The 23809-nt window shown below is 44.8% G+C and overlaps 2 protein-coding genes across 8 annotated transcripts in view; both read right to left on the bottom strand.

The window, feature by feature from the left end:
• Positions 1-1486: 1486 nt before the first annotated feature.
• Positions 1487-4912, bottom strand: HAX1 (HCLS1 associated protein X-1). 7 transcript variants are annotated; one of them, XR_001008270.1, is made up of 7 exons: positions 4648-4893; positions 3837-4099; positions 3474-3661; positions 2398-2449; positions 2135-2245; positions 1896-1986; positions 1487-1750 (listed from the first exon to the last, which is right to left on the bottom strand). XR_001008270.1 is itself a non-coding variant. In XM_012000332.1 (7 exons), exons 1-7 carry the CDS (start codon positions 4698-4700, stop codon positions 1665-1667), a joined length of 840 nt encoding a protein of 279 aa, XP_011855722.1. In that variant the 5' UTR covers positions 4701-4912; the 3' UTR covers positions 1487-1664. The 7 variants fall into 7 exon arrangements, 6 of the variants coding, with proteins under 6 accessions (XP_011855722.1, XP_011855721.1, XP_011855726.1 ...); XM_012000332.1 differs by having other exon boundaries at positions 2139-2245; positions 4648-4912; XM_012000331.1 differs by having other exon boundaries at positions 2139-2245; positions 3474-3685.
• A 997-nt stretch (positions 4913-5909) lies between these two features.
• The window catches only part of UBAP2L (ubiquitin associated protein 2-like), a 75669-nt gene continuing 57769 nt past the window's right edge, over positions 5910-23809 (bottom strand). Inside the window, exons 14-27 of the mRNA XM_012000329.1 lie at positions 23296-23485; positions 22501-22555; positions 22066-22240; positions 21631-21703; positions 20117-20312; positions 19941-20029; positions 18334-18387; positions 17343-17424; positions 16254-16471; positions 15666-15771; positions 10845-10912; positions 8453-8650; positions 7998-8048; positions 5910-7208 (exon numbers count right to left, since the gene is read on the bottom strand). Coding sequence (XP_011855719.1) covers positions 7113-7208; positions 7998-8048; positions 8453-8650; positions 10845-10912; positions 15666-15771; positions 16254-16471; positions 17343-17424; positions 18334-18387; positions 19941-20029; positions 20117-20312; positions 21631-21703; positions 22066-22240; positions 22501-22555; positions 23296-23485 — 1651 coding nt within the window. The 3' untranslated portion in view covers positions 5910-7112. The remainder of the gene's footprint in view (positions 7209-7997; positions 8049-8452; positions 8651-10844; positions 10913-15665; positions 15772-16253; positions 16472-17342; positions 17425-18333; positions 18388-19940; positions 20030-20116; positions 20313-21630; positions 21704-22065; positions 22241-22500; positions 22556-23295; positions 23486-23809) is intronic.

Genomic DNA, 23809 nt, shown 5'->3' with positions numbered 1-23809 from the left:
TATCTTATATATTATATAATATATATTATATATTTGTATTATATATTATGCATATAAATCTATATAATATTTATGTTACACATATAAATCTATATATATATTTTAGAGATAGGATCTTGCTATGTTACCTCCACCTCCTGGGCTCAAGTAATCCTCGTATCTCAGCCTCCCAAGTAGCTGGGATGATATGTGCAGTCTAACACACCGGATTAAAAACTTTTATAATGAGAAAAGGAAGCCTGGGCAACACGGCAAAACTCCGTCTCTGCAAAAAATACAAAAAGTAAATAAATAAAAAACCAAAAAAAAGAAAAAATAATTAGCTAGGCATGGTGGTGTATGCCTGTAGTCCCAGCTACTCAGGAGGCTGAGGTGGAAGTATTAAGCTCAAGTCGAGGCTACAGTGAACCAACATTACTCCCCTACACTCTAGCCTGTGTGACAGAATGAGACCCTGCCTCAAAAAGAAAAAAGGACCTAGTAACATTTGTGCCTGGTGTATTTTCTCTAACATACATAATAATTTTTTTTTTGAGATGGAGTTTTGCTCTTTTTGCACAAGCTGGAGTGCAATGGCATGATCACAGCTCACTGCAACCTCCGCCTCCTGAGTTCCAGCAATTCTCCTACCTCAGCCTCCCAAGAAGCTGGAATGACAAACATGTGCCACCATACCTGGCTAATTTTTGTATTTTTAGTAGGGACGGGGTTTCACCATATTGGTCAGGCTGATCTCGAACTCCAGACTTCACATGATCCATCTGCCTCGGCCTCCCAAAGTGCTGGGATTACAGGCGTGAGCCACCACGCCCAGCCACATAACAATTTTTTTAAGGCCAGTAAAGTAAGGAAAATTTACCCATGTACTTCCTCAGTTACCTCATGAACTCTCCAGTCAGTGATCCACACTTCCACACCCACACCCTTTTTTGGGAATCTGATGTATCTCTTTCTAGAAATTCTAGAAGTTTTCCTGAAATTATTTCTAGTTATCTCCTCAGTAAGAAAAATCATTTTTCTTTTCTTTTTTTTTTTTGAGATGGAGTTTTGCTCTTGTTGCCTACGCTGGAGTGCGATGGCACAGTCTCGGCTCACTGCAACCTCCGCCTCCTGGGTTCAAGTGATTCTACTGCCTCAGCATGGGATTACAGGCACCCGCCACCATGCCCAGCTAATTTCTGTATTTTTAGTAGAGACGGAGTTTCACCACGTTGGCCAGGCTGGTCTTGAACTCCTGACCTCAGGTGATCTGTCTGTCTCAGCCTCCCAAAGTGCTGGGATTACAGGTGTGAGCCACCAAATCTGGCCTCTTTTTTTTCTTTTTTAATTTATTTCTTGCTTGAGAAAGAAAAATCACTTTCTACTCAGGTTTTAGATGTAGAATAAAAAGTTAAGGAATAAGGAGAAGGTAGAGGACCAAGATAATTTCGGAAGTGTTGGATGGTTCTAGAAACTGAAATAGCCTTGACAAAACCAAGACAAATAATTAGCATAAATAAAAGTTTTATTGGTCAGTTTGGGTGAGTGACAAACTGACATGCCCCCAATTCACTATTCCACATATCCAAGCCCCTGAGGTGGCAAGAGGAGAAGCTAAGCTTATTAATGGTAGGCAATGGGTGAAAGGTGGAAAGGACTTTGAAGGCCTCTGAGGGTTAACAAGGCTACCGGGACCGGAACCAACGTCCTAGGAATAAGTCCAGGATAGAGAAGGCATCATCCAGGGCTGGAGGTCTTGGTGATTCTGGATCTAAGGAAGAAAGTCATACACACAAATAGGCTAAATGAAAGAGACCAGGCAGAAGCAAAGGAGAGAAATAATATTCAAGGGTAGAAGAGTAAGAGTTCCCTTCCCCAAGGAATCTTGAGATGAACCCCTTTGTCTTTTAACTTACCACCCCTAGGACTGCTCTCTGCTTCGTGTCGGGTTACTGTAGTCTCTGTCCGGCCCTCACTGTCCACCACAGTCCGGCGCTCCTCCACTATCTACAAGGAGAAGTCCCCACCATATTCCTCACATCACTAAAGATAACTCTCAGCAGTTTCTTTACAGAGATCCCTGTTTATTTACAGAGATTCCTGTTTCAGGGCATTCATTCCCTGGCCACAATTTCCTTTACCTCTTTCTTTCAACTCACCCCATCTGGTTTAGTGATCTTGGTTACAGAGATGCTCTTGAAATAGGATTTGGGCTGGGGCTGTAGAACCGGGCCAAGACCCTCCTGGGAAACCTGGGAATCAAGATCTGGAAGAGCAGAGAGATGAAGAAGCAGGAGAGAAAGAGTCCAAGGGAAAAAAGGAGACAAGTGTACAGGAAGAAACTTCAGGGAGGGAAAATGGACAGAACTTCAGAAGAATAACAAAAGGCTGATAAACCTCCCCTTCCTCCAGACTTACCATTGTCCTCTCTGGTTCTAGGATGGGGGTCCACAGGCCATATGTCATCAAACTGCAGAAGAAACCATAGTAAGTGAAAAGACATCTTCTAATCTGAAATTTGAAAGGTCATAGACCTCAAACTAATCCTGAGCTCCAAAACCCACTGCCCCGGGGGAGATAATTCCATTCCGAATAGCTTTATTTATACACTCCTTCCTCCTTCCTGGCTGTTTTATGTATCCTTCTACCAGAAAGACTTCCTGAACTGATATATGCCTATACTCTGTGCACAATCCTGCCTTATCCAAGAATTATCTAGACCAGTGGTGGTTTATTGTTTTTTTTTTAAGAAAGAGAACACCCATCTCCCCCCCAAAGAAAATACCACAAGCTTAATAGAGAAAACAGAAAACACTAAAGGGAGGGCTTAGGATTCCAGCCCAAGGCTATCAGATTCAAACAAGAATTGCAATCTTTGGCCAGGCATGTTGGCTCACACCTGTAATTCCAGCACTTTGGGAGGCCAAGGTGGGTGGACCACCTGAGGTCAGGAGCTCGAAAGCAGCCTGGCCAATATGGTGAAACACCGCCTTTACTAAAAATACAAAAATTAGTCAGGCGTTTGGCAGGTGACTGTAATCCCAGCTACTCAGGAGGCTGAGGTAGGAGAATCGCTTGAATCTGGGAATTGGAAGTTGCAGTGAGCTGAGATTGTGCCACTGCACCACAGCCTGGGTAACAGAGCAAGGCTGGGTCTCAAAAAAAAAAAAAAGTTGAATTTTTCTTTTTTTTTTTTTTTTTTTTTGACATGAGTCTCCACCTCCTGGGTTCAACCAATTTTCCTGCCTCAGCCTCCCGAGTAGCTGGGATTACAGGTGCCCGCCACCACGCCCGGCTAATTTTCTGTATTTTTAGTAGAGACATGGTTTCACCATGTTGACCAGGCTAGTCTCGAACTCCTGACCTCAGGTGATCCACCCTTGGCCTCCCAAAGTGCTGGGATTACAGGCGTTAGCCACCGCGCCTGGCTAGTCTTTGCACTTTATTAGTGGTCTCTCACAAGCTCTCACTTTAGGACCCGATGGGATACTCACCCTATGAAATGGTCTCTGGGAGCCCCAGTCTGGTGCTGGTTTGGGGGATTCACTTCTTCCATCACTCTCCAAGACCCCCCCAAAGATCCTGGGCTGGTGACTATCTGGATACTTAAGCATTGAGTCCCGAAGTGTCTGTCCCTCCCGCAGTCTCTCACCAGGTGTCTCTGACTCAGGACCTGGGAGTTCTGCAGAAAGGTGGCAGGTGTTTGCTGGGGTGGGAAAGGACTTGGGCTCTATAAATCTCCCTGAAATCATCAGTTTTCTCACACTTCCCATCCCCCAGCTACTCCCTGCAGGCTCTTTATTTCACCCACCAACCCACTAGAAACCGCAGGTTGTCCCTCAGGGAAAGCCACACACCAGGAGGATGGGAAGGCAAGGTCCAGGCCCCCATATCGCTGAAGATGCTATTGAAATCTCGTACTAGGTCATCAAAGCCGAAGTTATCGTGGAAACGTATCCCTCCTCCTGGGCTGAAGCTGAAGCCGAAGCCAAATTCCTCAGGGGGGTGCTGAGGACTATGGAACCTTGGGTTCCCACGGCCCCATGAACCCCCTTCTTCCTCTTCTTCCTCATCATCATCTTCATCTCGAGTCATCCCTCCAAAAAAGGGATCTCTGTGGCTGAAAGTGGAGGCAGGTTGGCCACCAAGATGTCAGCACGATTTAAGCCATAAAATCAACTCATGGGTGGCAAAGTGGGACAAGAGCAAGGGGTCTGGGAAGCTGGGGAGAGGGTCGGAGGACTGGTTGCCGCATCAAAACATTAATACAATGGCTGACAGTTCTTTCTTTCTTTCTTTCTTTCTTTTTTTTTTAATCAAAGTCAGACCTCAGCTCGCAGCTCCCTTCTTACACCTTCCCCCAGAGTCCCTCCCCTCTCTCCCAAGGTCCTGCTCACTTGCTCACTGTCCTATTCTCCCGACCCCCATTGTCTTCCCCGCCCGGGTCCCTGTTGCATCACCCCAGGTTGGAGAAAGGCTTAGTTTGCTGTTTCTCCTCTTAACGACCGCCTTGGTTACTGGCGGGGTGTGTATTCAATGTTGCGACTTCTGTCCTCTCTACAGGAGTTGAAGGAGTGGGACAGAGGATGTTTTTCCAAAAAATAAGACGTAGGGGTCAAGCTCCCCTCAGACGACCCCCACCCTTGTCCAAGCCGGACCTACTCTCACCTCCGAGGTCCAGGAAAGCCGAAAAAGCCCCGGAAGAGATCAAAGAGGCTCATTCCCGTATTGGGACGCGAACCTTTGAACCCCTCCAGTGGTCCATTCGCAGAAGGGGCAAACCTGCGCAGCCCTGTGGGAAATTGAGCGAGGCGTCAGCCCACGCTACCGGAAAGCAAGCCCGCGATCCTGACACTGTCGTAAACGACTGTAAGCCGGACATGCAAGGGAGGCGGGACGGAAAGTCTTCCTCAAATTTGAAAGGCTTTACCTTACTCCACCTTTTAGAGACCAGTTTCCGTGACGGGAGTGAGCGTGACGCACTTTCAGTTTCCTATGACCGCCTTCCTCCTAAACCTGTTCTTCTTTCTGGAGACAACTCAGTCCGAAAAGCGATTTCGAGGGTTTGACTCTGGATGGCACCCGCATAAAGCCGCCAGAGGGCAGCCCAGCCGCACAGATGAACCGGCTTGATGGCATCCCTCAACCTCCCCACCCCCGGGGCTGGCCAGCCTAACAGCAGAAGCCACCTCGCCTCTTACTCGGGCGTTCCTTTTGACTGACCTGGGTGACGTCTGCTGTTAGAGGGATGAACAAAATGCTTTTCCAAGCTCTTTCTAGTATTGAATTCCCCAGAGAAGAGATCAAGACATAAGAGACGCATGGACTTAACTTCTTCCACCTCTCTAGCTACTAGGGAGTTTGTTATAACCATATAGGATTCTTTTATCTAAGCAGGCTCTGCAACCAGCAAGACAAAGGATTTGTAAGGGAAGGGAAACTAGTTGTGTCCTGAGAAGGAACAAATTGGGGGCGATAAAGAAGTATCCCTTTGGTATCTTTTTTTTTTTTTTTTTTTTTTTTTTTTACAAATTTTTCTCTCATGTCTCCCAGGCTGGAGTGCAGTGGCACCATCTCGGCTCACTGCAACCTTCGCCTCCCAGGTTCTCTCCTGCCTCAGCCTCCTGAGTAGCTGGGATTACAGTCATATGCCACCCTGCCCGGCTACTTTTGTATTTTTTGTAGAGACGGGGTTTCACCATGTTGACCAGGCTGGTCTCGAACTCCCGACCTCAGGTGATTTGCCCACCTTGGCCTCCCAAAGCGACTGGCCTCATTTTGTTTACTGTTGTATCGATTTTCAAAGCCTATCCGAAACCTGTCTCTCCCTGTACCCCATCCCCAAGCCAGACTTGGCTCTAGATTCTTTTTCAAAGAATTGGGTATAGCTATGTCACAGAAAAGCACCCAAGAAGCAACTACTACAGTAGTCCATTCCTAGGGGGAATGTGCCCCAAGGTTTTGGTTTATTTCGTTTTTGGGGTACAGGTGGTGTTTGGTTACATGGATGAGTTCTTTAGTGATTTCTGCGACTTTAGTGCACCCATCACCCGAGCAGTGTACACTGTACCCAGTATGTAGTCTTTTATCCGTCACACTACTCCAAGATTTAGTTCTGTCAGACGATACATGTTGCCTTCACTTCTTTTTAGTTTATTTACCTGGACCCATTTAAGTCATAACTTAAAACTCTATAAAGCCATTTTTTTCCTTTGAAATGGTCTCAGCTCCTTCTTGATCCTCTCCATTTTCCACCCAATCTCCTCTATCCCTCTCCCTTTACTGCCTGAAATCGGCTGTAGATGTAGCAGTTTCTGGAGGAAATGAAGATTTGTGGTGGTTCTTTCCAGTCAACAGGTTGTGAAAGTCTTAGGGGTGAAGGGAAGGAAATCCCCTCAAGGACAAGATACTACTACCACATTAAGGTCAGGAGTTCTTAAAGGGCGAAGATTTCATTTTATTCCACTGCCTTCAGGGGCCTGCTAGAGGAGGCCCCGTTGGTACAGTAATACTTATTCACCAAGCTGGTCATCGACGAAATTGAGGATGTCCTAGACGGAGCAAGAATAGGCAGAGGCTGAAGGTAGAGGTTTTCTTTTTATATATACAAGACACATTAATCCATTAAATTTGAGGACACAGTACAAAAAAAAAAAAAAAAAAAAAAAACACTTCAACTAATTCATCTGACAATGCTGTTCATATTCATGACGCCATTTTTTTTTTGTTTGTTGTTGTTGTTTTCCTAATAATAAAGGAGGAGACTTAGGGCTGTTGGGCTGATATATATTTGGGGGTCCCACCTCCCCACCTCATCCGTACACCACCAGGGTGAACAGGAGGAAGCAAAGGAAGGGCAGGGCCCATAGCAAAGTTTCATAATCTTGAATGCAAGAGGGGAGAAGGAATGGAAGGGGGGAAAAAAAAGGAGAAAATACAAATCCTATAATACATACAACAGGGTGGGGATGGTATAGGAATGGGACAGACATGAAGCTGAGGCATGGGGTGGGCCGCTGGGGGTGGGGGGCAGCGGAAACCCCCCACATTCCTTTCTCTTTGATGTTGTTTCCATAGTTTCCAGGCTGAGAAGCCCTCTCAGAAGATGGGACCGGGAGAAGAGGGTCAGGGCCTCAGTTGGCCCCCCAGCTGTAGCTGTTGTAGGCAGACTTGTTGGTCTGGGGCTTCTGCGGGATGGAGCTGGTCTGGCTACGTTGCCCGCTGCCCGTCTGCAGGGGAATGGGAGGATGATGGGGAGGAAAAAGGTGTCTAGTTAGTGGTACAAATTTGTAACATCTTCAGGTGGAGATGTGCAAACTGTCTTGCTCTCCCATTCCCCTCACTACTATTAGAACCATAGAAAATTTAGTCTGCATAGCTGCTAAAGCCCCTTTCTTACAAGCAGGAAGGCATTTTTGACTTTTAAATAGGGAAAAGATGAAGAGGGCAAGATACCTTTGGAGATAAGGTAGTGAGTTAGTTCTACTCATTTTCAATTCTACCTTCTCCTACTACCCCTTCTCTCCCCTGCTCTTGGAGATGAGTGATCACGAGGCAATTTCATTTCCATTGATCCCCATGAATGCCTCAATTTGGAAAGCTGTCTTTGAGAGGAAGGAAGTCCTTATTCCAGCTCCAGCCACCTATAATGGAGCTCTCAAGAGGCCACTTGCATTGCCCCACAGATCCCCACCCCTACCACACATCGCATCTGTGAGCCCATTTCAGGCAGGTACGAGAGGCAGTCTGAGGCCTCAGGCTGCAGATGCTGCCCCAATAATCTTTTCCATTCTGGTAACCAAATGTTTTCCACAGTTGGGGAAGGGTACAAAGATAAAGAGGGTGTTGGGGAGGGGAGAAGGAGAGAGGAAGGGGAGGCCAGAGAGCTCAGCAAGGTGTTTGTGTTTGTGTATCCCGATTTGTGACCGCGCAGTCTTTTCAAGTTCCCTGAGGCTGTGAAGGTGAAATGGGGACTGAAAAGGAGTGGGTTCAAGCATATGATCATTCAATTTCATTACCTGCTCCTCCTGCTGGCGCTGGCAACAGAGAATCATCTGCAAATATGGTAGCTGAGGCAGAACCAGGATATATGGAAAATAAAGGGACAAACTTTGACAATAGAACTCCACCATTAGAAGGGAAAGCTAAAATGTCAGGGAAGAGGGAAGGCTGGGAGAGGAAAGAGGGGAGGTGTGACCCAGGTCTGATGGGATGAGGACAACTGTGGCACAGGAGGAGAAGGGCACCAAAGGAATTGGGCAAAAAAGGTTTCAATCTGGCCCCTTCTCTGAGATATCCTTTGCCGGCCGCTCGTGTTATGTGCGCTTGTGTCTGTATGTGCTGTGTGCCCATGACTGGCGCTGGGGAGGGATTGGGTGAAGGTGGTGGTGAGGAAGGGTAAGAAAAGGAAAGGGAAGGCAGTTTTAAGGGATAGGAAGAGGAAGGGAAAGGAGAGAGGGGGAAGGGCTATTACCTGGCCATCCTGCTGCAGGTGATGGTGAAGGATCTGAGAGTGCGGCTGCTGATGGGGGGTCAGAATGTGCATAAAGGGGGCAGGTGGGTAGGCAGCAGCTGTGGCCGGATTGATGGGGCCCCCACTTCCTAGGGCTGAAGGCAAGTTGAAGGAAGCAGCAGGAGTACCGGAATGAAAACCTTGTTTCTCAAAGGACTGCTATCCAGGAGGCCAGGAGGAGACAGAGTAAAAGGGATCAGCAAACCAATCTTGGGATTTTCCTGAGCTCAAGCTCCCTGACCCTCAGAAAGCAGCATGGTGTCACAGAAGGCACAGTACACTTGAAATCACATATTCAGGTCTCAGTCTCAGCTCTGCTCTTATTTAATAACTGTGTGAACCTAGGCAAACTACTCAACCTCTTAGCCTCAGTTTCGTCAGATACAAAACAGGGACACTACAAACCTGTTGTAAAGATCAAATAGGCTGGGCACGATGGCTCACACCTGTAATACCAGCACTTTGGGAGGCCGAGATGGCCGGATCACACAGAGTTCGAGACCAGCCTGGCCAATATGGTGAAACCCCATCTCTACTAAAAATACAAAAATTAGCCAGGCGTGGTAGCGGGTACCTGTAAATCCCAGCTACTTGGGAGTCTGAGGCAGGAGGATCACTTGAACCTGGCAGGCAGAGGTTGCAGTGAGTCAAGACTGTGCCACTGCACTACAGCCTGGGAGACAGAGGGAGACTCCATCTGAAGAAAAGAAAAAAAAAAAAAGGGCTGGGCACAGTGGCTCACGCCTGTAATCCCAGCATTTTGGGAGGCCAAGGTGGGCGGGTCACCTGAGGTTAGGAGTTTGAGACCAGCCTGACCAACATGGAGAAACCCGGTCTCTACTAAAAATACAAAATTAGCCAGGCATGGTAGCACATGCCTGTAACCCCAGTTACTCGGGAGGCTGAGGCAGGAGAATCACTTGAACCCGGGAGGTGGAGGTTGTGGTGAGCCAAGATCACGCCATTGCACTCTAGCCTGGGAAACAAGAGTGAAACTCCGTCTCAAAAAAAAAAAAAAACAACCAAAAACAAACAAAAAGACTAAATAAGAGGATGAAATGAGGAAGCACTTTGTAAAACTGAATGTCATATTTGAACATCATGAAATTTGAACTTAGAACTCCAGGCTGGGCATGGTGGCTCACACCTGTAACCCCAGCACTTTTGGGAGGCTAAGGCGGGTGGATTGCTTGAGCCCAGGAGTTCAAGATGAGCCTGGGCAACATGACAAAACCCTGTATCTACCAAAAAACAAAAATACAAAATACAAAACAAACAAAAAACAAAAATACAAAAATTAGGCCTGGTGGTACACACCTATAGCCCCAGCTACTCAGAAGGCTGAGATTCCACCATTGCACTCCAGTCCGGGTGACTTCTTGAGACTGTCTCCAAGAAAAAAAAAAAGCAAACCAAGTGTTCCTATCCCTTCCAATATTCCTTTAAAAAATAATAATAATAAATAAATAATAACTCCGCTGGGCGCGGTGGCTCACACCTGTAATCCCAGCACTTTGGGAAGGCAGGTGGATCATGGGGTCAGGAGTTCAAGACTAGCCTAGCCAAGATGGTGAAACCCCATCTCTATTAAAAAATACAAAAATTAGCAGGCGTGATGGCAGGCGCCTGTAATCCCAGCTACTCAGGAGGCTGAGGCAGGAGAATCGCTTGAACCCGGGAGATGGAGTTGACAGTGAGCTGAGATTGCACCACTGCACTCTAGCCTGGGTGACAGGGCAAGACTCTGTCTCAAAAACAAAAACAAAAAGAACTCCATGGATATTTCAAAAGAAACAAACACATACTGAGATATTTGAAGTGTTGAAGGTCTTGTTCATGAAGTGCCCCGCCCCAGACCCCCAGTGCTTAATAACAAACTTTAAGTATTTATGGTGATGGGGGATAAAAGCAACATAACAAACCTGTGGATCACTCAAATGCTTCATTAGTTACTAGGTGTCTCCTTTCCCACTCCCACTGTTACAGATTTACTCAAAGAATGGAATGAACTAGTTTCCTGTCACTCTCATACTTACTCTCTTGAAAAGTCATGAAAAAGGTTGGGAGTAGGTAGGAAAAGGGGCCAGGAGAGTTGCACAGTAAATCACATGACACATTAAACAATTTGCCACGCTTCACCTTCCTATTACACTTCTCTTGTTTTTTTCTCAGAGGGCTAAATTTTAACTTCTTAGAGGAAGTGAAGTCTAGAGAAGACCTTTCATTTAGAAAAAGTAGGATGGGTTTCCTGCCACCTCTCCTAGGGTTGTTCTTGTCCACTGTATTTCTACCATTACAACTCCACCTCTTCTGTCTATCTCTTTTCCACTTCTGTCCAGAGCCAGGCACCTACCTGGGTTTTGGAGTACACAGAACCCGAGATATCTGGCACGCCCGTGTTACTGGAGGTGACTGAAACACCTGGGGGAGGAGGAAACAGACAGGAGGATTAGCTCAGCTAGCTACCTGGCCCTTATTCCTGAGGTGGTATCTGTAGCCTTTCTAGCTATACCAATGCAAGGGAATTTTGGTTGATTTTCCAGCTTCACGTCAGTCCTGAGAGTTAAGAGTTTATGAAACAAAAGCTTCGTAAGGGTTCTTTGGACCTTTCCAGGTGTGTGTTGAGTATACATGAGAGAGTGAGGTTGTTTTTTTGGTGGGCAAGGGAATATGACCAAACCTCACTAGCATATACTGTTTCAAAACACTTCTGTGCCAAAGTCTAGCAGGAATATAATAAACTTTTAATTTTAATGTCCATTTCAAATCAATCCACCCAAACTCCACTCAGTTTTATTTCTGGAGACTCGGGCAGTCTGGCCCTCTCTCCTCCTGAAGTGACATTTCTGGGCTCAAAATCCATGCCTCCACTGCATAAGTACGAGAGGAGCAGTTCACTTTAATCCCCAAGGGCACTCTCATTCTCATAGCCTCAGCTCAGCCAGTCCAGCTTCTTTAGTCTTGGAGCATCTAGGCTAAATCTTTAAACTTAATATGTAAAGGCCTGCCATCAAGATCAATTTCCATGTACACAATTTAAGCCTAAGTGTAGTGGGGTGGCGAGGGATAGGTAGACAGGTGTAGGCCATCTCCTATAGCCTAGGTGGAACACAAAAACCACGTCATTTTCAGTATACAACTTCAGCTTCTCTGTAAGATAAAGTTCTAACCCATACCCCAACTCTTATATTTCCTGTTGAAAACTCCCTACTAACCACTACAACCTTAAAGAAACCAGAGTAGTACAACATGTCATTTTAATTTGTACTCCTCAAATACTCATACTATACTCTATCACCTGGGGTATAAGGCAATGGGTCAAGGAGATAGGAAAAGCCATGAAATAAATAATCTAACATCTTTTAAACTTTCCATTTTTAAACAAAGATTTGAAGAAAAGTAAGTAATTTAGGAATATAAAGCATGATTTTAAAAAGATATATTAGTTTTTATAAAAATAAAACGAAGCTTCAGAAAAACTTTGCCTTTCTGTCTATGCCCTTGGATCCTTCCCATCAGAGGTACACATTTCCTTCTCCTCTGCTGTCAGGAACACTGATGGAAAAGTGTTTTAGAAGCACTGTACTAGAGTGGCCAAATCACAAATAAGGAATCCTCCATTCACCCACAATTCAAACTCTAGAACCCAAATCCTCCCAATGCCTCAGACAAAGGCAGCCTTCCAAAGTTAAGCCCATCTTGAACAGTCACTTTTGAAGTGGTATCTTAATCTGGAAAAACTTCCCAACATCCTAAGTCCAGATAATTCCTGGGAGGGGCAAACACTAACTAGGAAAAATAACAGAACTACAGAAAACCAAGCAAGAGAAAATACTTCCTTATCTCCAAAGCATCAACTGTCTAAAGACAGTAAAAGAAGGGAACGATATCTTAAGGGGCTAATGGGTATTTTTTCCGTTCCCTTTTCAAACCTGAGGTGCCCATCTAGCAAATCACTGGGTAACAGTCATAACTTTTAAGAACAGAAGGTTCAGTTATGGAAAAGGCTTAAGCTAATAGTTTGTGTGGAAGAGTTGAGAGTAAAGGTGGAATAAACAGGATATAAGTAGAACATTTTTAAGTCAAACCAAAAGAGACAATTTACTGCAAAGGCAAAAAAAAAAAAAAAAAAAAAAAAAAAGCGTATTTGGTCACTCTCTGCAGTGAGGCTAGGCTGCCTATATCTAGGAATGGCAGAAATGACTAACTGGATGTTCAAGCTGGGTGGTAGGGAGGAATTCAGCTCCAGTGTGCCCCTACCTGATCTCATTCTTTCCAGAGTTTAGGCTAAAAATAACTTCTAGTCCAGAGGCCTTATCTTGGATATGAGGTTGAAGGGACTGGGAATGCAGGAACCATAATACTCTGTAGTAGCCATAATAATCTCAATGATAGTATTAGAGACCTAGAAAATAATGGGTACTGATTTCACTACCCCTTACCAGTTATTAGAAAGATCTTCAGACTACAGAGTTCTCTTGCTTTCCTTCCAACATCAACACCCCCTACTTATTTCCAAACAGTGACAATACCAGTATCACGTGGGCAGCAGGGCACAGAAACATGAATCTCTCTCTCCCACCATGGCAGCCCCTGGGAAAGGTGGTCACACTCCACAGAACAAAATTACTCCAAAGGGCTGGGAACAAATACAAGGAAAGCTGAATACTTTGGTTTCTAATTAACCCAGGGTGGTGATCTCACTGTCCACATTAACTGTATAAACAAAGGGCTAATGTTGTATGCTAGCTGGACTGGGAGGGAATTAGAATTTCCACAGTCAAGGAGATGTCTGACCAAACCGCTCCCACACATCCTTAGCTTATACCCGCAAATGCAAAACTGATAATCCAAGATTTCTGAAAAGCCATCAAGGGACTAAGAACAATGTTCCAGGATAGCATAGTCTCCACAGAGCCTGAGTCATCAACTAGCTGATCACTAATGACTTTATCAGATCTTAGCCACTTGGCCTTTAGGAACCAGATAGATGCGGGAATTAAGCCTTGGAAGATACTTCTCTAACAGCTCTGAACACTATCTCTTTTGCCTTTCACCATGACATGACACTCCAAACTTTTTTGTCCTTTCCCCCACTGCTTATGTAAGAGGCAAAGGAAAGATCTAAATGGAAAAATGAAGCAACATAAACATAGAGAATTGGGGATTTCTACAAAGTTTCCTTTACCAACCAATCAACAGGCAGGAAACTGAGGCTATTTCCCCTCCCCCCACCTTCATGAAACTACCATACTGAAAAATTAATAGTTCTTTGGCTATGCTGGGGTTTGATTAAAAAGGCCACCCTCCACCCTTCATTCATAGCACAGCATTGGTTCCTAGTGTCCAGAAAGACATGCACGGAAAGAACGCCAGAGTTAGCTAAAGAAATACCACAGTTTATTGAAGACTACAAATATTTTTGTTACAAGTTGAAACTACATGCCTTCCAGAAATCAAAAGCAACAGCGGGTGTGTGCATTGATGCTTCGAAGGTGCTGCACCGCTTGAACTTGAAATGGGTAAGACAGGGTCAGACACATGGGGGAGAGGGAAATGGGGGAGGGGCAAGTTCAAAAGCCCAGAGGGTATCCACCAACTCATTTCCCCAAGCCACGCAGGCCATGGCCTCAGCTCAGCAGGCTCTCCTCAGTGGTCTGGTTTCTGAAACAAGACTTCAGTGCAAATTTATACACACACACAAAACACAGCCCCCAGCCTTGGGCCAAATTAGCTCTCAGCCGTCCAGAAATGCTTGTAAGGGGGTGGATATTTTCTTCCTAAAAGGAATCAAATACATAAAAATAAATGAATGGAATGACAAAAGCCCTTTGTGGGGTTGGGAACTAGGGGTTCTCAAGGGCTGATATAATACGTTTCTGAATTCTGAAGGGAGGCAAGAAGCTGGGATTTCTAGAATCAGGTATGCCAATTCTCCTATATTATCAATCACCTACCTCTTAAAATTTGTGAACCTGGTCCAACTAAGACTTCAACCTAATGTCCTCAGAACGGGGCCACCACTCCAAGTCAAAAAGCTTATAATCCTCCCCACCAAGATTCAGGGTGGACCTTGCTCGATAAGAGGAGTGGCCACAAGGAGTCTATGTATTAAATCTCAATGGAGCTTCTCAGGATTTAACTGATGACCCACTCTAACTCATAAAGCACAGTTCAAAGCTCCACCTGGCTATCAGTTCCTAGTCCTTACTGCCTTCTGTGCTGTTCCCAATTATTGAAAACTGTGGGCAACTGACCCACCCAGAGCCCACATAAGGGTGAAGAACACATGCTGCTCTATCCAAATCACCATGAAACTGTAACTGAGCTGACAGCTTTGAAGGACAACCCCCATCCCCAATCCTAAGCAATCACAGAAACCTGCTCCTCCCCTATTCATCTACAAGTCGCTGAAAAAGTACAATTATATTATTCAAAGATTTCTTCTCGCTCCCTGTCCTCCAAAAGTAGAGCACAGATGTCAGGTATGGAAGCAAGGGAGAGGCTGAGTATCTTTTAGGTAAGTACCCATCCAGAGGATTCCTACAATTCCCTCCTGCCATCACATATGTAAACGGACTTTGCAAAGAGACCAGCCATACAAATGAAGGAACCTAAAGGCCCAACTCTCCCAGTACAGTTCCCACTTTATTGAGTAATAGTCACGCCTACTCCTTTTCCTCCATGGTTTAGGTCTTCTAGCTAGGGAATAAAAAAGGACACATAAAAGTAGTGCTACAAAGTGATTTAAGCCAAACTTATCGTAGTCTGCTAGCTATGAACCCACTTAATGCTACTACTCAGTGAATATACCCCCTTTTGTATTATCAGTGCCATACATATTATCAACACTTGCCTCCACTGACATTTCAGCAAAATCTTGGGGCTCCTTGCCCTACCTTCCACCCACACTTTTGGCCAACCAACATATTCTAAAAGCCAACACATACTCTTGGGCATTCCTGTCACAAAGAGTGGACACATGTCCTAGTATCAAGCTCCTCTGCTGGTGCTGCTCCCACAGATACCCAAGTCAGCCAAGTATTAACAATCATACCTGGGGCAGCGGTACACCCTCACCAACCCCATTTTCTTAAGCACCAAGTCTTCCTCCCTGAAATTTATCTAATAACACCCCACAGATACCACCGAGCCAGGGACAAGGTCAGCTTACCAGTGTTGTATCCATGAGACCCATATCCACTCGGCTGTTGGAAAGGGGTGGCCGATGCATTCACACTGACATTCACACCATGCTGCTTGGAAGAGGTAGGAGCCACCTAAAGAGCAAAAAGGCCAGACTTGCAGTGACGTGGCAGCAGAATACCATCTGTCCCACTTGTCCTGCTCCAGGTACTGGACATTCAGATGGCTACCTATCCTGATGCAGGTTGACCACAGCTTGCTTAGTGAAATTAGCTCCTTACTAACCGTTCTAGAATCTACTAATGAAGTCAAGAATTGGTAGTTTGGAGGAAGAAAAAGGGACAATGGCAGCAGGGAATGAATGAATCTGAGTGAAGCAAAGCTGTATGGTATCATATTCTCCCTTTGGCAAATTCTAAGACCAGGCAATCCCTATCCTAATTCCACCAATTCCAGCCCCATTCCCCCATCACCCTGCACCAGGCCAAAAACAGGCCAGAGGTGGAAACTGTTCCTCCTCATCCATTATTGAAGTCATTGATCCTTAAAAGCAGCTAGAATAGTGTCCAGGGCTAGGATCCTTCACCACAAGGAGTGACCAAAGCCAGGTACTCACAGGGAACACAGCAGGCCCATACTGGAAGGTGCTGGGGAGGCCCGGGACCCCTGTATAGTATGGCAGGCTGGTGTAACTGTAGCCAGGAGGCAGCGCCGGGTTCAGGAATGTCTGCTGCGTGGTATGGTGAGTCTGCGTCTGGTTCTGTTGGGGTTGGGCCAAGGTTGTGGCCGGGGCTGGGGAGGAGGCATCCCCACGGCCGAACTTTGTGAGGTCACCTGTGACAGGAGAGGCTAAATGTACCTGCCTCTTTCACCCCAATACCAATGCAGAATTACCTCTTCTGGTTTCACATGATTCCAGGAGATCCTGTTCAAAGACTATTAAAGTTCAATTCCTTGAATTACATTTCTGAGTGGCTCCAATTAGTGTTGCTCAGCATATACTGAGCACAGTTGCTGTAAGCCAAGGACTAGTGTTGAATAACTGTGCAATGCTATGGCAGGGACAGGCTCCTGGAATAAGGCACCTGCACAATTTCTCTGCCCACTTGTGTTCTCTTTCATCTTCCCCCTTCTTCCCTCCCCTCTTCTCCTCCATGGGGAATACCCCATGCTGGACTTGAAAGACAATGATGGATCAGGGAAAATGGTAAGTCAATGAGGACAATGATAGGTCAGGTAAAAGAAGAAGGCCCCAGATCTAGCAAGGCAGTGAGATTGCCACTGTGAGTAGCATAAAGGGGCAGAGATGAGCAGAGAAGACCACATCGACCACTGTACTTCCTGGAAAAAGCTAGCAAATGGCTTGAAACTAAGTCAAGATATCACTTTTTTGGAGATGGGGTCTTGCTATGTTGCCCAGGCTGGTCTTGAACTCCTGGGCTCAAGCAATTCTCCCACCTTGGCCTCCCAAGTAGCTGAGACTACAGGTGTGTGCTACCATGCCTGGCTAAGATATCATCTAGAAATCACAGGGAGACAACAGAAAGTGGGATGAATAGGAAAAGCCACTACATGCCCAACTTTAGCAGGATTTTGAATCTACCAATCCTGATTTATCACATTCCTTCTTGCTACCAATCAGGTTTCTGCCATCAATCCCAACACTATCTCCCTTTTTATTTATTTAGTCCCATCCCAATCCTACCAGAATAAGGGTTGCTGGCCAGGCTACCATCCCTCCCAGTCAGCGGAGTAGTGGGTGTGGGAAATGGGATGCTGTAGTAATCCTAGAAAAGAGGGAAAAAAAGAGCAGACATTCAATGTCACTCATTCCCCAGCATGAGTATTATTTCCACAGAGGAAAGAACAGAAGAATGTGAGAGTTGTGCAATTTATCCAGTCGCTAATTAAGCTGCCTAGAGTTAGCACAAACTCCACATTACTCTTGCATACACTGTCCCCCTTGCCTGGCCATGAGCACAGTCAGGCAAGGTCTACGGGTATGCCCACTTGAGAATATGTCAAAGTCCATGAGGACCAATATTTTCAGCACTTTAGATGCCATCCCTATCAGTTTATACCAAGCTTATTCTACTGAGAAAACAGATCATTCTGTAATTTAAAGTGACTGGGACAAACAAAAAGCACCCTGAGTGCTCCAGATTACTAGGCTATAGATTAGGTTAAATGGCATTTACTAAGATGCCACAACTCTGATTTAAAAAAAGAAGAAAAAAGGCTGGGTGCGGCGGCTCACGCCTGTAAGCTCAGCACTTAGGGAGGCAGAGGCAGGTGGATCACAAGGTCAGGAATTCAAGACCAGCCTGGCAAAGATGGCGAAACCCCAACTCTACTAAAAATACAAACAAAAAATTAGCCAGGGGTGGTGGCGGGCCCCTTTAATCCCAGCTACTCGGGAGGCTGAGGCTTTGACCCAGGTGGCAGAGGTTGCAATGAACCAAGATGACGCCACTGCACTCCAGCTTGAGAGACAGAGTGAGACTTTGTCTTTTAAAAAAAAAAAAAAGTTATCTTCTATTGGAAACCCTCCCCCAAATCCCTATATTCTAATATGCCTTAGATCAGAGTGTATGGAGGACTGGGATGGGAAAGAGCTATGTCTGTGACTGAGGTAATTCTCCCAACACTAATTTTAAGACTACTTTATTTTCCAAAGCTCTATCCCACATACTCACCAATGGAAATCTTGTCTGAAGCATCTGCAAGTCATCATAACCATATACTTGTGGCTGAAAGATACAGATATATAGCAATAACAGGAACTGGTCATGATGTTAGCAAACTAAGGAGCCAAGAGACAAGCTAATTCAACAGAATATTCATCCTCATTCTGGGTTAGAACAGGACACGGATTATTTCCTTCAATTTTATTTAAGGAAAAAGCAGTAAAGTACAAAGAGATTAAATGATTCATGAAAGGTCTTGAAGCTTTCCTTGAGCTAAATACTACTGATTCTAGTAGGCTGGCTTCTTGATACCAATAGAGTAGACACAAAATATACATGAACAACCAGTTTTACTCTCTATTCTACAACTCTCTGTCTCTTATACTCTTCAAAATCTGGCTTAAAAATAATCTCCTCCATAAAGAATATTTTACTTTTCTCCAATTTCAGGGTTTTAAGGTAGTGACTACACATTAAAAATGTGTAACTGTGTTATTTGGATGTGTCAGCAGTATAATATTTATCTAGACTTTGTCTCTGAGGGCAGGAACAGGTATCTTTTTTAAAACTTTTTCATATACCCTTCATCTTAATAGCTACCAAATACTTGAAGGTCAAGAAGACACTAGGGCAAAAAGCTACTACTACTATCAGCCACCCACTTATTCTCAAAGTCCCAGACTGAGTCAGGAAACTTTCCTCTAACCAGGCCAGACCAGCAAATACACTCAAGAGTTACAGATTTAATCAAATCAGAGAAAATAATTCTTAGGGCCAGGAGTAGTGGCTCAGGCCTATATATAACCCCAGTTCTTTGAGAGGCTGAGGCAGGAGGACCACCTGAGCCTGGGATTTTGAGACCAGCCTAGGCAACATACGAAGACCCTGTCTCTAAAAAAAATTTTTCAAACTTAGCCAGGCATGGGGATGCACACCTGTAGTCTTAGCTACTTGGGGAGTCTGAGGTGAGAGGATTGCTTGAGCCCAGAGTTCAAGACTGCAGTGAGCTAGCTATGATTGTTTCACTGCACTCTAGCCTGGGTAAAAGAGCAAGATCTGTCTCAGAAAATAAAATAATAGTCATAATTATCTAAGACACTAAAAAGGATTCTAGATGAACATTCTGGCCTTTGGCTTCTGAGGCCCAGAAGTTGTATTTCAAACAGGGCAGATATTCTCATCACACATATACATACATATTGTGCACACACACATGCATACATGTGTGCACCATAAACCAGAGCAGATATACAATAGATGGGTTGGCCTCAGTTTAGTCCATTAGTACTTTTTCCAAAACTGCAAAGATTAAAAACCAGTTTGATTACATGTGGCAATTCCTCATTTATTTTATATTTTAATTACAGTTGACCCTTAACACAGGTTTGAACTGCATGCTGTTTATACGTGAATCTTTTCCAACCAGACACACAGATCAAAAATACAGTCACATTTACAGAATGCAAAACCCATATACATGGATTCCACAGAGCCAACTGCAGGGCTTGAGTATGTGCAAGTTTTGGTATTCACAGGGGTCCATCTGAAGCCAGAGCTATAAAAAGAGCAGCCACAGCATCCTCACCTTTTGAAGAAGATCCTTTAGTCCCACTTACCGGGTAGGCATGTAACAGCCCTGGAGCCATAATATACGGATTAGGCAACAACGGCGGGACCCCAGGAGGGAGGTTGGGAGGAGCTTTTCCTAAAAGAGAAATTACATTTTTATCCTATCACACAATTACTTACCTCTTCCATCCCAGAGGAATGCCATCTGCTTATGCAAGACTACCTGAAGTCGTAGCAACTGAGCTTCGAGTCGAGGCTGTGACAGTGGAGTTGCTGCCTAGGCTGAGGCCCAGGCTACTGCCACTATTGAGACTGGAGGAGACACTGACCACTGGGGGAGGTGCAGAGACTGTGCTGGATGTGGTGGAAAAAGTGCTGGAGGAAGAATGGAGATTCGCCTCACTCTCCACACTTGTGTGCTTCAAAAGGGGGAGCAGTGGAAGAGAGAAGAAGAAAAGAGATCAGCGTCACAGGTCAGGAAAAATAAGATAAGACAATCCCTCCTGCTGAATATATTATTATGTCAACTTCCTAATTAAAGAGACCAAGTAGGCAAGGTACCAAAGTACATTCTGCTAAAGTAGTTAGAAATAATCTCCAGCTACATATTCCTCAAGACTCATCTGGCATTCGAATGGTAACACACTCACTGCACATCATCATCCTGTTCAGAAAGACAGTAACGCAAATGGAGACAGATTCCTCAGAGACTAACATTGGTTCATAAAGGAACAGAGAGAGTTGAGATGTAAAAAATACATCACAGCTTTCTCTCCCCAACTTTTCTTTACTAGTTGAGACCAGTTTGTGGACTAGGAGAAAGCAAAAATTCTGATTTTACTTTTTTTTTTGAGACAGGGTCCCATCTGTTGCCCAGGCTGGGGTGCAGTGGTGCAATACTGGCTCACTGCAACTTTGGCTTCCGGAGCTCAAACAATCCTCCCACTTCAGCCACCCGAGTAGCTAGGACTCTATGAGTGTACCACCAGGCTTGGCCAACCTTCAAAAAATCTGTGTGGGGATGAGGTCTCACTGTATTGCTCAGGTTGGTCTCAAACTCCTGGGCTCAAGCAATCCTCCTGCCTTGGCCTCCCAAAGTGTTGGGATTACAGAGGTGAGCCACTGCACCTGGCCACAATTCTGACTTTAAACCTGAAACTGTGTATTTGAACAGAGACTCCTAAAGGAGCCTTAGCCCTCATATCTCCCAGGCTTCTGGCAAATCTGACACTTTTGTCCAAAATGGGTCCTTCCCTTTACAGGCTCAGCTTAATTCTATTAATAGTTGTTACAAATCGAAACAACAAAATTGACTCTTGGACCAAAAGCTCTCAACTGGCATCTACCTTCACAAAAATGTCCAGCCTTGCACTGATTCTTTTCAGAACTCATGTTTGGCATACCCAAGACCAAGAAAAGAGAACAGCCCTACCAGTTAGAAAGGTATGTTCTTCCAGAATTTATTAAAGCATACAAAGCCCAACTATATATTCAGTAGGGGGAAAAAGTCAGAAAGTCACTTTCAGGGCTTTTAGCAATGGCCCAGAGCTCAATGTTTAGGGATTGTTCTGCCTCTCTTGGCTTCCTAACATCCCTTTACTCGTTTTCCTGCAACCTCAAATCAATTATTTTGCTGACTCATGAAGAAATTTTCAATAATTCTCTCTTGGGACAATCTTAGGGTTGGATAGTTCTAAGTGTAAGAAAACCACACATCCCTCTCTGCATCACACTTACCAAAAGAGTGGATGTCGAAGTGCGCCCAGAAGATGTTGATGATGAAAGGGTATTCTGCTGCGTTGATAACGTGCTGTCAGAATAAAAGAGGTTGCCATCAGCCATAGTGCTATAGTTACCTGACCTAGAGCTTCAGTCAAGAACATAACAAGGAAATAAGAGATAATATGAGACACCAAGGAGGTCTGAGATCATATATATGTTAAGCACAATGCCCAGCCAGGGCTAGTCAGCAGTTAAAGCAAAAGTGGATGTTGAAAAGGGGAAAATTAAAACAAGCCTCCTCTGTCTTCACTTCCCACAGTTCTCAGGTCACCCACTTATCACAAAAGCAGGGCTAATGTGGTCTCTGCCAGGTCAAGGGAATAAGAAAGAACCAGAGAGCTCTGTTACTGCTATTCACCAACCCCAACCTCCATCCTCACCCCAAATCACCTGCTGTGTTGTGTGGTGGTAGTATTTGGAATCTCCTCACTGTGGCTCAAGCCACCCAAGGAGGATGAATGCTGATTGGTTGTCGTCAGTAAGGAAGCTGCAGATACCGTTTCATTGAGAGGGGGGATGCTAGAAGTGGAAGGTGAATCAGATTTCACTGCAGAGCCTGTAGCACCTAGAAACATAGAAAGAAGGAAGTCCACTTATCAGAAAAAAGGGAATGTCTATAAGCGGTGACTACAGTCCCAGGCTGCTCCAAAGACAAGAGGATGAGTTATTTAACAGTGGACTGTATTACGTAGAATCTTTTTTCTTTAATGCTGAGAATTACACAGCATAGGTCTCATTTGTCCAATGAAGGGAACTAATGGATTATCACCATTTTAAGATAGAAAACCAGAAACGTAAGAGGGGAAAAGCCTGAAGAACACTCACCTTCAACAGATTGTGTGGTCTGTAACTGCGTGGCCTGCACAGAACTGAAGCCATTCTGGTAAAAAAAAACAGAAGAGCAAGAAACAGACAAACTCATGTGAATGAGGCAAGTTAGCACTGATTCAGCTTTATTTTGGTCAACAAATCTTTAGGAGAAATTCTGTAAATTAACCAAAAGGATTAATATTAATACAATGCAGACTATCCAAAAAACCAAAATAGTAACAAAAATTAAACAACAGAACTGAGATATACCAACACTGTGTGACCAAAAGCAAAAGAAGGAAACTCTACAAATTGCTGAAGACACCCCAAACCTAAAACAGATAGAGGAAAGGCCCAAAGTCCACATTCAGTGATTTTTGGGGAAGGATGAGTACAACAGTTCAGTCATACCACCTATTCCACTGGCAGCATCTGACAGTCACTCATCATCACCTCTGGCATATGCTGTCTCCCTCACCATGCCAGGACATAGCAAGGTGAGGTCTACTGACATGCACCCAGAAATCTGGCAATCACATCTTCCCAGAAGACAGGACACGCACTTGAGACTGATTCTACCAGTGACAATGAATTTTTTGTACAAGAGAATGGTTTCCTGACTCATCAGTCTCCAGGTTTGCTGATAAGAACTTTTAATTCACTAATCACAGATGTGTGCCTTTTTCATATTCTCAATCACTACTTCCAAAGTTTCTTTGCACCACTTGCTGAAAAGTAAAACACTAATATTTAAGGAATTTTTGCCCACTATTCTCCTAACCAATTCCCAGGGGTTCACGAAGCCACTACCTTTGCCTGAGTCAGGTCCTTTTGGGGTGATGAAGAGATGGAGCTGGGGTACCGCCGAGTCTGTGTGGATCTCTGTTCATAAAGAGGGCCCTGAGCATTATTTTGGGAGGTATAGGTTGTCGACTGAATTGGGCCGCTCTGATAACCAGACTCCTGACTCTGGTTAGATGAAATTGTAGAGGAAGATTCACTGTAAATAATGAAGAAAAAAATCTCAGACAAACAAAATAGATCAGATCTACTGATACTAAGGAAATTGTGGAGATCTACTAGTGGAATAACTTGATTTGAATCAAGAAATTTTTCAGCAACAAGTAAAAGAATCTATCAAAATTTTCTCCTGATAACACTAGGAATCCCTACCTTCTATAGTGCCAGAGATCTAAATTAAGAATTAATCTTAAAAACATCTAGGCTGGGTGCGGTGGCTCACGCCTGTAATCCCAGCACTTTGGGAGGCCGAGGCGGGCGGATCACGAGGTCAGGAGATCGAGACCATCCTGGCTAACACAGT

Source organism: Mandrillus leucophaeus, unplaced genomic scaffold (genome assembly GCF_000951045.1).
Source record: "Mandrillus leucophaeus isolate KB7577 unplaced genomic scaffold, Mleu.le_1.0 Scaffold624, whole genome shotgun sequence".
Taxonomy (NCBI): domain Eukaryota; kingdom Metazoa; phylum Chordata; class Mammalia; order Primates; family Cercopithecidae; genus Mandrillus; species Mandrillus leucophaeus.
This window is presented reverse-complemented; position numbering and strand designations above follow the sequence as displayed.